The sequence below is a fragment of the Zootoca vivipara genome, chromosome 1 (assembly GCF_965207765.1).
Source record: "Zootoca vivipara chromosome 1, rZooViv2.hap1.1, whole genome shotgun sequence".
In the NCBI taxonomy this organism is placed as follows: domain Eukaryota; kingdom Metazoa; phylum Chordata; class Lepidosauria; order Squamata; family Lacertidae; genus Zootoca; species Zootoca vivipara.
Genome location: NC_142582.1, coordinates 28,845,502 through 28,859,518, shown reverse-complemented (window position 1 = coordinate 28,859,518; position 14,017 = coordinate 28,845,502). Strand labels below are relative to the sequence as shown.

Below are 14,017 nucleotides of genomic sequence, written 5' to 3'. Positions count from 1 at the left end.
CACAGGGAGAAATAACTAAGAAGTTGAAGAAGCCATATGTAGTGGATTGACCCAGCACACTCAGTTCAAAAACCCTTTCAAAGTTCAGCATGCTATCTGAGGGAGCTCTGATTCACAAAGGATCCCTGCCCACTGAAGTAAAAAGGACCCAAATAATACAAGTGACATTCCAATACAGGACTACTAATGAGAAAAGAAGGGTCCATGATGGAAGTAATGCAGGGTATAAATGAAAGAAAACAAATCAATATATTTTGGCAACGGGAGCATACTTTTCCTGTCATGCACCGGCAACATGAAACACCTTCTGGATACTAAGATGTCTCTTTCTTAGAGAAAAACCTAAGAATGGCGTAATCAAATAAAATATGTTTTTACAAGCTCCGCTGAATCACAACACAAGATGCTGAAGCCCCCAAGACATTCCATGAACTTCCACAAAACATCGACCCAGATTTATCCTTGCAAGTCACTTATTGGATCAGGAACTGCAGGCCTGCAGTTCTGCACCCCAAAGCACCTCAGAATGCATACCTTACTGCGGATACAAACTATCAGTAGCTGCATTGTTGTCAATGGGATACACCGAGACTATGAAAATCAGTAACAGAATATATTTCTTGGAGGTTTTCTTACTCAGAAAGGAACCACCATCTAATAATAATAATAATAATAATAATAATAATAATAATAATAATAATATATTTATACCCCATCCATCTGGCTGGATTTCCCCAGCCACTCTGGGTGGCTCCCAACAGAATTAAAAGCACAATAAACCATCAAACATCAAAAATGTCCCTAAACAGGGCTGCCTTCAGGTGTCTTCTAAAAGTCAGATAGTTGTTTATTTCCTTGACACCTGATGGGAGGGCGTTCCACCACCGAGAAGACCCTTTGCCTGGTTCCCTGTAACCTCACTTCCCGCAGGGAGGGAACTGCAAGAAGGCCCTCGGCGCTGGATCTCAGTGTCTGGACTGAATGTTGGGGGTGGAGACACTCCTTAAATACTTCAGTGCAAACTGGATTGCTGCAAAGGTATAACTTTTACATAGCCCTGTCCACTTAAAATCATAGGATGCTGCCTTATACTGTGTCAGACCATCTGGTCTCCTATTGTCAGAAATGCCTAGCAGTGGCTTTCCAAGGTCTATCCCAGCTAGAGATGCTAGAGACTGAACTGGAGGACTTCTGCATGAGAGCAACTGATCTACCTACTGACCTACTGCCATTCCCTTGTGGCAGCAAGTGTGAATATTGTGCATATTATGAATATTGTACATATTGTGAATTGTGCAAATGGAGCCAAAAATCCAAGTTACTATTATGACACCTTAGCTGAGATATTTGTTCCCTCTTGTCTGTTTGCAAATGCATTGTGTCAAGTTGGAAACTGAATATATGGAGGGTGGGTGGCCAGTGCTGCACTTTCAAAATTGTATGAAAAGTGCTTAATGGAGTTAATTTAACTTCCAGAAATATACTGTTGCTGTGCTAGGTAACTGTTTACTGACCATCTGTTTAATCAAACTAGAAAGGTATGATCCGTAGCTCCTTGGGATTGCATTCCCACCCAATATACACCGGTAGTTATAGAGAAGCAATATTAGTACGCTGTTAGAACCCTTCTGTTTTCATTTTCATTTACATATTCACTAAATTGTGTTTTCCATTATTTAAGTTTAAAATATCCCTAAATACAGGTTTTTCATTCTGTGCCACTCTTCTGAAGTTTCATTTATTTATTATTTTAAACCCTGCTTCAGCTTCCTTGTTTTTAAACAGAAAACATGACAAACACAGGAGTGTTGCCTTTGTGTGCACTAGCTATGATTCTTTCTTTCTTTCTTTCTTTCTTTCTTTCTTTCTTTCTTTCTTTCTTTCTTTCTTTCTTTCTTTCTTTCTTTCTCTGGGGCAAGGAGACACTTCACCTTGGCAGAATCAGGTGACAAACTCCAGCACTAGATAGTGACCGACCTATTTGGCAGGTATAAACCAAATTTGTTCTCACTAAACAATAAAAACAGTGGCTGCAACAGCAACATACTTTAAGGCACTGTGTGGAAGGTTGCTGGCAGATGAGCTGTTCCATTGTGCATTAGAACCACACAAAAGAGAATCATAATCCCACTCCCACCCATGAAGATTAGGTATACTGTAGGGCAGGGGTGGCCAACTCCCAAGAGACTGAGATCTACTCACAGAGTTAAAAACTGGGGGTTCAGGTAAAAGTTGTTGAGCTTTTTTTATGAAGGAAAGCCCTGTTTTTAGGGGTTCAGGTCACAGTTGTTGAGCTTCTTTTAGGGAGGAAGAAAGCCACATTTTTAGGGGGTGCAGGGCAAAAATGTTGAGCTTTTTTTTAGGGGAGCCAAAGTTGTTGAGCTTCTTTGGGGGGAGCCAGTGATCTGCCAGTGATCTACCACAAACATCCAGTGATCTACCGGTAGATCACGATCTACCTGTTGGACATGCCTGCTGTAGGGGCATAAAAAGAACATTGTTTAAAAAACTGTGGCAAGCTTGGAACCCTCTTTGATCTGCACTGCTACAAGAAATTAGGAGCAATATTGGAAAAGCCAGTCCTGTAGATACAGTAATGACTATCCTTATTTCGTTGTGTTACCCTTGATAGTCATAGATCTTTTAAAAACAGCGTTGGTTTTAAAACAGAAAAGGTCCCTGTTTTATAGGTGCTAAACTAGTACTTAGAGGCAGGGATGGGCTGAATGAGGGCTAGTAAACTAAATATGAATCTCTAGAGGGAAGACATGTAGGTGAGTGATTGTCAGGTAGGCAGACTGTTCTGGATGGGGACACACTCCCCTGAAAAAACATGTACATTGTCTGGTGGTACTCCTTGATTCAACTCTGTTACTGGAGGCTCAAATGGCTTCAGTTCCACAGGTTACCTTTGTCCAGGTCTGATTGATCTTCCTAAACAGAGATTACCAGAGCTGTAGGTCTTGGTTATCTGCTCTCTGTACTGTATTACTGTATACACTTTAGGCTGCTGTTGAAAATGGTCTGGATGCTAAAATTAATGCAAAATACAGCTGTGAGGATGTTGCCTGGGGCAGTAGCTGGGATCGTATAACACCATTGGGTGCCTATAAATGTCCTGACTGCATTGAAGGTACTGGTATTGACCTAGAAATCCCAAAACAACATGGGATCTAGGTAGCTGAAGGAGCATGTCTCCCTCTACCCTTATATTTAGGCATGAAGTCCTTCTCAAGACACTATGCAGCAGACAGAGCAAATATATTCCGTGGTGAGATGAAATAGGCCCTAGACTCTAGAGTCCAGAGCCTACAGAGTGATCTAATTTAGCAGGTTTATTTTACTTGTATTTAGAAAACAAAGCTGAAAACGTTGAAACTGCCAAATTTGCATATTGCTGTCCTTGCAGTTGGCATTGATTCATAGCTACTAATGAATTTATGAAACAAACAAAAAAAGTTCCGCATGAAAACGAAGCCCTGGAAAATTTCCCATAAAATTTATTCCCTCAAATCACTGTGACTAGAGGGCCAGCAATCTCTCAGATATAAATAAAACAGGAAAAAAAATATAATTCTAGAATAGTAATCAATGGCCATATCAATTTAGTGCTCCTGCTGTGCTTGCAGCCTGCTAATAGTGATGTAACATCAAGACCCAGACATACAGCTATCTAGCCAACATACTCAGAACATGGGCTTCCATCCTTATAGCAGGATCTTAAGCATCCCAAGTTCATAGCTGCCAAGTTTTCCCTTTTCTCGCGAGGAGGCCTATTCAGCATAAGGGAAAATCCCTTTTAAAAAGGGATAACTTGGCAGCTATGCCCAAGTTCCCTTCAGTTACATGGAGTTTACTTTTTCTCTACATTAAGAGGATAGGTTGTTCCTGATTTAAAGCATTAAAAACCATTTAAAAACACTACAAGACAACCCAATAAAAATTGAGAGGATAATGGGAGAAAAAGTTCACGAAGTCAACATATACCATAAATGGGAACTGCGGTTATATCAGTGCAAGGATTTCTCCTGATGCAATGGAACAATCTACCACCTCAGTCCTCCACACACACTCTCAATTTGTTCTGGGATTTCTCATCTACCCTCCAGAACCAATTTGAGGGGTTGTGTGAATCGCCCTGAGACCTGTGGGTGTAGGGCAGTATATTAATTCAATAAACAAACAAATAAAAATGCACTACACCAGCTCTAAAGGCTGCCTTCACCAATCTGATGTCTTCCAGATGTTGTTGTACTACAACTCCCATCAGCATCAGCCAGCATGGTCAATGGCCAGTGATGATAAGATTTGTAGTCCAAAACATCTGGAGGATACTAGGTTGGTGAAGGGTGTCAGTATACCTGAAGAAGCGTCTCCACCCCCATTGCTTAGCCGGGACACTGAGGTCCTCCTCCGAGGGTCTTCTGGCAGTCCCCTCGCTGTGAGAAATGAAGTTACAGGGAACCAGGCAGAAGGCCTTCTTGGTAGTGGCACCCTCCCTGTGGAACGCCCTCCCAATAATAATAATAATTGACAGAATTATAGAAAGATGGATGGAACTGGTGTGCTGGCTAGCTGTACTCAAGCCTGATCTCTGTGTGGTTGCTTTGAAATAAATGCTAGCTGGGACTGATGGGAATTGTAGTCCAAAACTTATTGAGGGGAGCAAGTTTGGGGTAGGCTGCATTAAGGTCCCCCAGTGTGTAGTCATCATACCATGGATAGGAAATTCATCCAGAGGGAGCTTAAAGCTGTACATGCAGGTTCAGATCATGGATACAGCACTCTTCATAGCTCCGTAAGACGTGTGAGAAGGGTAGAGCAGCTCCACAACAACATGAAATCGAGAGAGCTCACATAGAACTGAATGTCTCATTTAAAATAAAAGAACAACCCAAGAACAATCAATGCCTGTTTTCTCAAACTTATCACAGGAATAACACAAGATATATTAGGGGACCAAAGTAGAAAAGACACAAAAGATCCATGGTCAGCCCTCCTGACATTTCTATCAGATTTTGTTCTGTGGTACTGAAGGGGTCAGTAATCTATTCCTCATGTCATTCTTCAAATTCAAATCCCTACACACTACGAATGCTATGTGTCCACTGAGGAAAATGCGTAAGTTTCCCTGCACTGCAACAGAGTAATATTACCAATGGGGTTTGCCTTTTATACAGCATTTTATTTTTTTTCAATGAGGAAACAATATTCCTATCCATGAGGAGGAATATTTACTTCGGGGGACGGAATTAAGTCTACGAAGGACAATGGTTAAAACAGTCATTGCTAAAGTTCTTTAGGGGAAACATTGACTGTTTAAAGTAGTATCAGATGTATGGTGTGAATATGGCTTATGTTAAGTTAATAATAATAATAATAATAACAATAATAATAATAATAATTTTTTATTCATACCCCGCCCTCCCCAGCCAAAGCCGGGCTCAGAGCGGCTAACACCAAATATAAAACAACTGGTTAAAATAAAACTAAACAATAAGACTAAATACATCAAAATTAAATTAAAAATTAAAAATGCAGCCTAATACAAAAGGGAAAAAGAAAGGGGAAATGGGGGAGGGAATTAGGTTGGCTCCAGGCCAAATGCCAGGTGGAACAACTCTGCCTTACAGGCCCTGCGGAAAGAAATCAGGTCCCGCAGGGCCCTGGTCTCAGGAGACAGAGCATTGCACCAGGTCAGGCCCAGTGTTGAGAAGCCCTGGTTCTACCGTAGTAGAGGCTAATCTGATTTCCTTCGGGCCCGGGATCTCTAAGGTATTACTGTTCATGGACCTTAAGGTCCTCCGTGGGGCATACTGGGAGAGATGGTCCCGTAAGTACAGTGTGACCGTTCTAAGTGTTTGCAGTATTATAGGTGGCCGTCAGCTCCTATAGCTGCATCATTTCAATTGTTCCAAGTTTCTAGAGAAACAGCAGAGAAGTGCTGTTTTCAACCATTCAGTCCTGGATGATAAATTTCTTGAATCTCTTACAATGTATATGTTTTCTGGCTCTTGTATCTGGGCCTGTATCAACGTTATTGGTTTATATATCATAATGATAAAATATGTCCTAGCAGTTCTTAATTTCCTACCAAAACGAATTAAGAAAAAATGATACATGGATTTTGCATACTGATATGATATAACAATCAACATTTGTTTGGAATCACCAAATAACATTCACATATGACCAGCTAGCCAACAACAAACCATGGCTTAAGGTCAGCTACTCATCGTGGCTTGCTAGAGAGCAATATATCACTCTTCCTGGTTTAGATATAATGAGAAGCTAAGTCTTCTGGGTTTGCTCCTCCACTAGTGCAAATGTTATAAGCAAAGTGGGAGTGATTTAGCAGTGTGCACTTAGCAAGTTGCTCGTTCACAATAAACTATGATTAGCCTGAAAGTTTGATTCATCCTTACAGAAGAAAACAGATACCATGCAGAGGTAAGTGGTCCTGAACTAGGCATCATTGTTGTGAAATCCTATCACTCTAACACTTCCCAGAACCAAAGAGTTTGGCTAAAACTTGGTAGTCTAGTTACTTCAAATCTGACAGTTGTGTGGGAAGCTCAAGTTTTATGTTTTGGCTGGCCAAAGGCAGGATATAATTTATATCCTATATTCATTTTACAGTATGCAACAGCCAGCTTTAAAAAAGCTGCATTCGCACAGCATCTTTGTTTCACAATTTTGTTTTGTTATTAACCTAAGATGGGGTGGGGAGGACCACTATAACTACATGTTCAGAATGTTTTTACAGTGTTGTAAATCACCCTGAGTGTCGTGCCTGCAATTGGAGTCCAGAGTATAATTTCTCTTTAACAGAATAAATAAATACATTTAGAGACGGAAAATAACAAAAATGAAGCTTTTTTTAAATTAAAGGGCGTTTATCCTAAGCCAGTTTTCTTCCCCTTTTAAAGAGTAAGGTAGAAGTAGGATTTTACACATAAATTGAAATATATACACCTTTTTGCACACACCAGCTCCCTAAACATTGTTAACTCACAGGAAGCACCTTGTTCAAAATGTTGCTTAACCTTAGAATTTGCTCTCTTTACTGTTTTTTTTTTAAAAAAATCTTGCATAATGTATCGCTGTATTTCTAAACTTGCCTTGAAACCAGTATTGAAGCATAGTATAGAAAGATATGCAGGTATGCAAATGTAAAGTGGGGCAATTCCCCTCTTCCACCTGCTGCTTTCCAAGTCTGTGCTTTACACAGTGAGCCATTGGAGAACGCTGCCATCAATGTATGTCTGTGAATTCCCTTGTTGCATGACACTAATTAGGTTTTTGCAGTTCTTATCCTGGAAAAGTGGATATTACGCTACTATGGGAACTGTGGATAAGCAAAGCCAGCTTGCTATGGAAATTATACATGATAACCTAGTAGCTATTTAGTTGCATACACTGACACTTTGAAAATGTCTCAGATTTTAGGAAGTGTTTTGGAGAACATTTTAAGAAAGCAGACTTCCATTTTCAGGCCCATCAGTTTCATCAATGTTAAATAACTAAATATGCATGTCTTAAATTGAGGTAGAGCATATCATTTATTCACTTATTCAATGGGATTTGAAAGTCCCTGAAAACTGTGAACCTGGTGTTTTAGGAAGACAGCAACCCCTTCCAAAACAGGTTGAATACCATTCTCTTGGTGGACGGACCATCAACCAAGATTGCATGGTCTAACTACCCACAAGAGGATTTGGTTTATTTATTTGTTTGTTTCATCCACTTATTTTTTTCAGGCCACTGTATAGAATACAGCTTAGGCTGTCAATATACAAAGGTTGGTCAAACCTGGGCTAAGTCAACCACTGTTGTTCATTCTGGTATATATAATATCTTGACATAGCTATTTCACTACCTCCACCCACAATAATGACCATGAGAGAAAAATACATTCTGGTATCTTTACAATCTGTTATCACAGGGCCATATCCATTTTTGTAATACTTAAATAGTATGCACATGGCTGCAGTTGGAACATATTCAAATAATATTTGTGGTATACAGTTGGGCTTCCAGCCACTAATATGAATTGTGGGTTTTCCTTGGAAAAATCTTAATATAGGTCTAGCATCAAACTCACAAAGCTGCATGTGTAATAATTCTTGAATTTTGCACATATCATTCAAATGCTACAAGTGCATTCTTATAGGAATTCTGGAACAAAATTCAGTCTTGCTGTTCCAAAGTTTATTATACCACCAAGCAAGCACACTAAAGAAGAAGAGTGTTTGTATTTGAAGTTACTGTGTTTGAATGTGCCTCCTTATTCCAGGTATCAGGTACTTCACAGCATTAATAGGAATGAACAACTATATTTAAAGTGTTCTCAAAGCAAAATGTTATAGCATAACCAGTAGAGTTTGTTTATGTACCATTCATGATCTGGAGATAAGGGTAAAATTAAAGTTTCATAAAGCACATGCCAACATTTTGTAATACTTTCAACCAGGAGAAGCTATATTAAGAAACACGGTCAATACTTTAGGTAAAAAGCTATTGTGTTTGCCTGCATTCCAGATGGTTTAGCCCAAGCATCCCCAAAACTTCGGCCCTCCAGATGTTTTGGACTATAATTCCCATCATCCCTGACCACTGGTCCTGTTAGCTAGGGATCATGAGAGTTGTAGGCCAAAACATCTGGAGGGCCGCAGTTTGGGGGTGCCTCGTTTAGCCACTGTCGTGAAGCTCTGAATTCAACAAAATGCAAGGAGACAGTATTTCTGCACTTGCATTGTATTACAACTTTTGCTTAGTAGAACAGGTCAGCTGTGCAAATATGCATGTTAAAATGGCCTCTGTTTTATATGAATGTGGACACAGCCTTAATGTTGCAGTTATCACCTGCTAATCATGTCTCCATTGTAAAACCAGATCATTTATTCTGCAGGGATTAAAATGGTATGGGCAGGGTCCAGCCAAAGCTAAGTGATACAGATATTAGGTTTTTCCCATGGAAATATGTAGTACTTAAAAGAGTTTAACTTCGGCTGAATGACCACCTATGAAACCTACCCAATAACTTATTACAAAATAAATTGTCTCTATTTATAGTAATAGACAGAGGAGAATTCTTATTCAAAACCTATTCTATACATGATAGCTCTTTCTATTTTGGGAAGAGTCATTGTGTCCTTGATCCACAAAATTTACCATCTAAATGTGGAGAAGAGAAAAGAGATGGAATCACAGCTACTTGCACTACTCTGTGCTTTCATCATTTGACTATATTGCAGAAATAATGAGAATGTTTCATGACTAACTGCAATGAACACATTAAAAATGAAGATTGGGTCGTTTAAATTGCTTCATGCATTTTGAATCTGATGAATTCATTTACAGTCATTAAAATATCATATAGGGATATTTGACCTTACAACCCCATTTGGAGTGGTGTTTTTTTTAATTTTTATAATGAACATTTTTGCTAGCTTAAAGATGGGGATCTTTAAACTAATTCCAGTAGCCTGTCAATTCACTTCTTTTGATGGCTGTGTAATTTTTATTTAAATCTGCTTTAAAGGAAAATCCTATTATATCGCATTATATCTAAATGTGCTATATAAAACCTGTGGAGCACTTCTATTGCTGCCGTGTAACAAAACCTGAAGCCACTTGAACTACTGGAGTATTTAAACCTATTTGGGTGAGTGTGCGCTTTTAAGCTAAATTACAGGGCAAATGAGCTTTTGTGTATGGAAACAATTTGCCTACATGTCCTGACCAGATATATGTACAGACAAGAAATTGCTTACTTATTCCACTGAATTATACAAAGTACAGTAGCTGTCTGCCCTTTTTCAATTGGAACCATCTATAATTTGTTTTTATTTTCTCCCTCCTCCCCCCCCCCAAAAAAAAGAAAAAAGAAAAAAGAAAACAAAGAGCAGGATGTCACTAAATCGGGAAATTTGGATATAATCATCAAATCTAGCAGTTCATATATGTAGGTCAAATTGACGTGTGAGCTTCCCTTATGAAACAAAGACTAATGTGATTTCAGACCATAATTTCATAGGAATAACTGCAAGACATGTTTTGAAGAAGTCACTGACTATAGAATAAATCAATATTAAATACTTTATACAGGAAGCATACTTTCAGAAGATGGTCCTTGAGGCTTTTCTCTAGATGATATCCTAATTACAAGTGCAAGCTTATTACGGTTTATCTCTCCCTTCAATTATTTACAGGGCAAAAAAGGGAAGAGGTACTGCATTAGCTATATTAAAATATTGTGTGCTTTGTTTCTCTATTATTAATAACATACAAAAAAAAGCTCAGGCAAATATTCCCGTGCAAAAGCGTGCTTCCCCCACCTGAGCTCATTCATTTATTATTCATATTGTTATGTGCAGAAAAGAAAAACACACCAAACCCTTTAGGCTTCTACTCTGCATTACTGAAATAATGAAGGTTGCACTTCAGTCATAAACCATAACACTTGGTAATAAATGATTCTGTTGTCTCATATGCATGCGTTGGCTTAAACCTGAGTCGACACAGAGCTTCTAAGCACCAACAGTATTCCAAAGCCTACTATGGTTTCAATTCAAAATATCCAAAAGTGCTGATACATTTAGTAAGACAACAACAACTTGAGGTTACTTTTTATGAAATGCAGCTAATCTGTAGCAACTTGATGTGAAATAGTGTGATTGCTAACAGATAAGAATTTGCCAAGCTCAAACTGCTGCTGCCAAAGACACCAAGCCAGAGAGAGTTCAGAGATCCATGTTTCTCAAAGCAGGAGGCCAAGGGTTCCCAATATAGTTGCTAGGAGAAGTGTGAGTTCCTTCCCATTCTCTCTTATCATAGGCTCAGCACTCTTGCCTACTAGCCACAGCCTGGTCACTGCTCCATTTTATAATTTACAGGCTTAGGTGGCTTCCCTCTGAGAAGCAAGATACTATTTAGGTAACTAGCATGTGAACTCTTCTAGTTTGTATAAAACAAATGCTAAGATTTGTGGACTTTGGGGATACCCATGTGAACACTAGAAGTCTCAGATTAATTTAATTAATTTCTGAGAACATATGTAAATAGACACACACAAAAAATTAGTAGGTGATTGATTGTCAACATTCACCTGCCTATATGTAAGTTTTAAGACAATTTGTCCGATACTGTCAATGTTCACAACTGAATTTTCACATTCACCACATTTTGGATGGTCTGTTAGCTAGAAATCCATTACTGTATAATGATTGCCAAAGTTCACATATGATACAATTTGTGTATTGTGTGCAATGCTGGTAGCTAGAGAACATCTGGGATGCCAAATATTCCAGACAGTTGATGCAACCAGCCCTGAATTTGCCAGTTTGCAGCATGATGTACCGACTGGCCTTAGGGATTCCACAGGCATCCATAGTCACAGACATGAGCATAACAAGAGATGTCAAATGCACTTGAACAGAAAAACAAAACAAAACAGCAAACAACAAATCCATCTGCAATCAAACTAGCTTCGAGTGCTGTACTTTCACTGAAAGAGATTCCTCTGACTCTCATCATCCAGTGATGAGAGATAAATGAGAGATAAATCTGAGCTTCGTTAAAATGTAAACCACAGATACTGACAACTGATTTCATTTTAAACAGTATTTTAAACAGTCTGGCTAACATTTTAAATTTCTAAAAGCAAACTTTCAAATGCACACCATGACCGTCATTTTAAAAAGGGTTTTCAGTTGCAATCCAGCTGTTTCCAGACTTGAAAGTATCTTTAAGGTCAGTTGCAAGTTACAATGTGCTTATAACGGGGGGGGGGGGAGGCAACCGAATGGGGATGAGGGCTGGCTAAACTTGATCCCATTTTGTTACTGCACAAAACAGAGATGGAAGGAGCGGAAATGGGGAAGGCTTCACTTAAATCCCCAAGGGAAGCCCCAAAGCCCAGGGGCAGCGAAATGCCCATCCCTGCACTGATCTCTATTTAACATTGTGGAAGGGGAGAAAAGAGGGTTGTCAGCTGAGGATACATCTCAGGAGGAGGCAAAAAAAGAAAAAAGAAAAGAAAAGAAGAAGAAAAGAAGAAGGAATGTTTCCTGGATGAAGGAAGACAGAGTGAGGAAATAGGGAGGGATGAAGAGGAGGGGAGAGAGTAGACAGCTGAAGACAAGGAGAAAACAGAGGAGGAGAAGGGTCAAGAGTCGCTGATAGACATGAGAAAGGAGGGAAGCCTGGGAGATGGCAGCAAGGCAAGAGATGGGCACAGAGAGGCAGCTCTTGCGGTTCAGTGACCCAGTCAGATTCAGAGGGGAAAGCCTGACACTCATTTCTTTCTTTCTCTCCCAAACACACACAAATATATATATCCTGAGAGGGAGCAGAGAATAGGCAGAGCCAGGAAAGGGGCTGCAGGCTCTTTCCTCTGTTTGTGTGTGTGTGTGTGTGTGTGTGTGTGTGTGTGTGTGTGTGTGTGTGACTGTAACCTGATGCCACCCCCAAGAGCCTTCCCCCTCCCCCTTCCCCCAGAGCGCCCCCTCCCTCCCTCCCTCCTCCTTCCCGGCTATAGTTAGCAAGCCTGCAAAACTGCAGCCCAGCCCTGCCCTGCCGCCCCCCTGTGCCCTTCCCTGGCAAGGGAAAAGAAGAAGAAGAAGGCGGAGGAGAGAGGGAGAGCAGCCCGGCGGCAGTACCGTACCTTAGCCTGCAGATACTGGGGGTAGTAGTAGGTGGTGTACTGGGGGTACATCTGCTGTTTCCACACTTTGCCCATGAAGCTGGAATAAGGGAGCCCGCAGCGCAGGGATGAGGGAGGGCACTTGACAAGGGGAGGGGAAGGAGGGGGGGTGAGAGAGCGAGAGGAAAGAGAAGGAGACGGAGAAAGGAAGGCGCGGGAGGGGGGAGAGCCTCTCTCTCTCTCTCTCGCTTGCTCTCCCTTGCGCGCGCGCTCTCCCGCTCCCTCCAAATGTCCCTGGCTCGGCTTCTTTCTTCCTGGCGGCGGTAGCTGCGGGGCTCCTCCTTCCTCGGCTGAGCGCAGACCTTCCTCCTCCTGCTTCCCTGAAAGGCGTCAGCGGCGGCGGCGGCGGCGGCGGCAAGAAAGAGGCTGCAGAGGGCACCGAGGACGACACCAGAGCGCTCTCTTCTTCCTCACTCGCGCGTGCGTGTGTATGCGCGAGGGCGAGGGCGCGCGCGGGCGCGCGAGGGCCGGGAGTCGTCTCTCTAGCTCGCTCTTCACCCCCCTAGCTCGCTCGCCTCAGCAGCCCAGGCACGACCGGGGAACAGACGGTGCTACCACCACCAGCGCCCGGCCGGTTGGGAAGAGTCCTGCGCGCGCGCGAAGTGGGGGTGGGGTGGGGTGTCGTTGACTGGAAAGCCGAGGGTGCCGTGCCCGCTGTGTGGCAATGCCAAGGGACGGAAAGGAAAGAGCCGGGGTGAAAGAGAGAAAGAGAGAGACACAGAATCAGCGGGGGTGGGGGGGGGGAGAAGAGGCGAGGAGAAGAGAGGCGCGCGGGGAGGGCAAGGTGGGCGGTGCTTAACCCCTCCGAGGGTGGGATGGGCTTCCAGTACTACTGACTTGGGGGAAGCGGCGGCAGGTCCAGGGAGTAGCGCGCGCGACGAGCGCTCCGGAGTAGCGTCCAGCCGGTCGTCGTGAGGGGAGGTCCCAGTCCGAGAGGCAGCCGGGCCAGCAAGCGGCGGGAGGGAGCCGACCCACTCAGGGTTGCTCCGAAGGGGCATTGCAGCGTTGGCGCCCGGTGCTCCGGCTGCTGGACGTTGGAAAGCGAGAACTAAAAGAAAGGAGAGGAACGGAGCACCTGCCTCCTGGGATTCCTGGCTTCTCGCTATAGATGCTCGGCTGCCCTGCCTCCCCGGGCCGTTTATGGAGAATTGAACGAGCCTCGCATGTTCCCTGCGCTGCTAGGAACGCACTTGACTGTTCTTTGAAAGTTTATTTTATTTTTATTTTTTTAGTTTGGGTTTTCAGGAACGCACAGTTCAGCCTTGAACAGGGGTGCCTCGACTGTACATTATCAACAACGGCATCACAGAG

The 14,017-nt window shown here is 42.1% G+C and overlaps 1 protein-coding gene across 2 annotated transcripts in view; it reads right to left on the bottom strand.

Annotated features, from left to right (window-relative positions):
- The window catches only part of RBMS1 (RNA binding motif single stranded interacting protein 1), a 115,908-nt gene extending 102,477 nt beyond the window's left edge, over positions 1-13,431 (bottom strand). For both annotated transcript variants that reach the window (XM_035132425.3, XM_035132434.3), the window contains exon 1: positions 12,668-13,431. In XM_035132425.3, coding sequence (XP_034988316.1) covers positions 12,668-12,742 — 75 coding nt within the window. In that variant the 5' untranslated portion in view covers positions 12,743-13,431. The remainder of the gene's footprint in view (positions 1-12,667) is intronic.
- Positions 13,432-14,017: the final 586 nt, after the last annotated feature.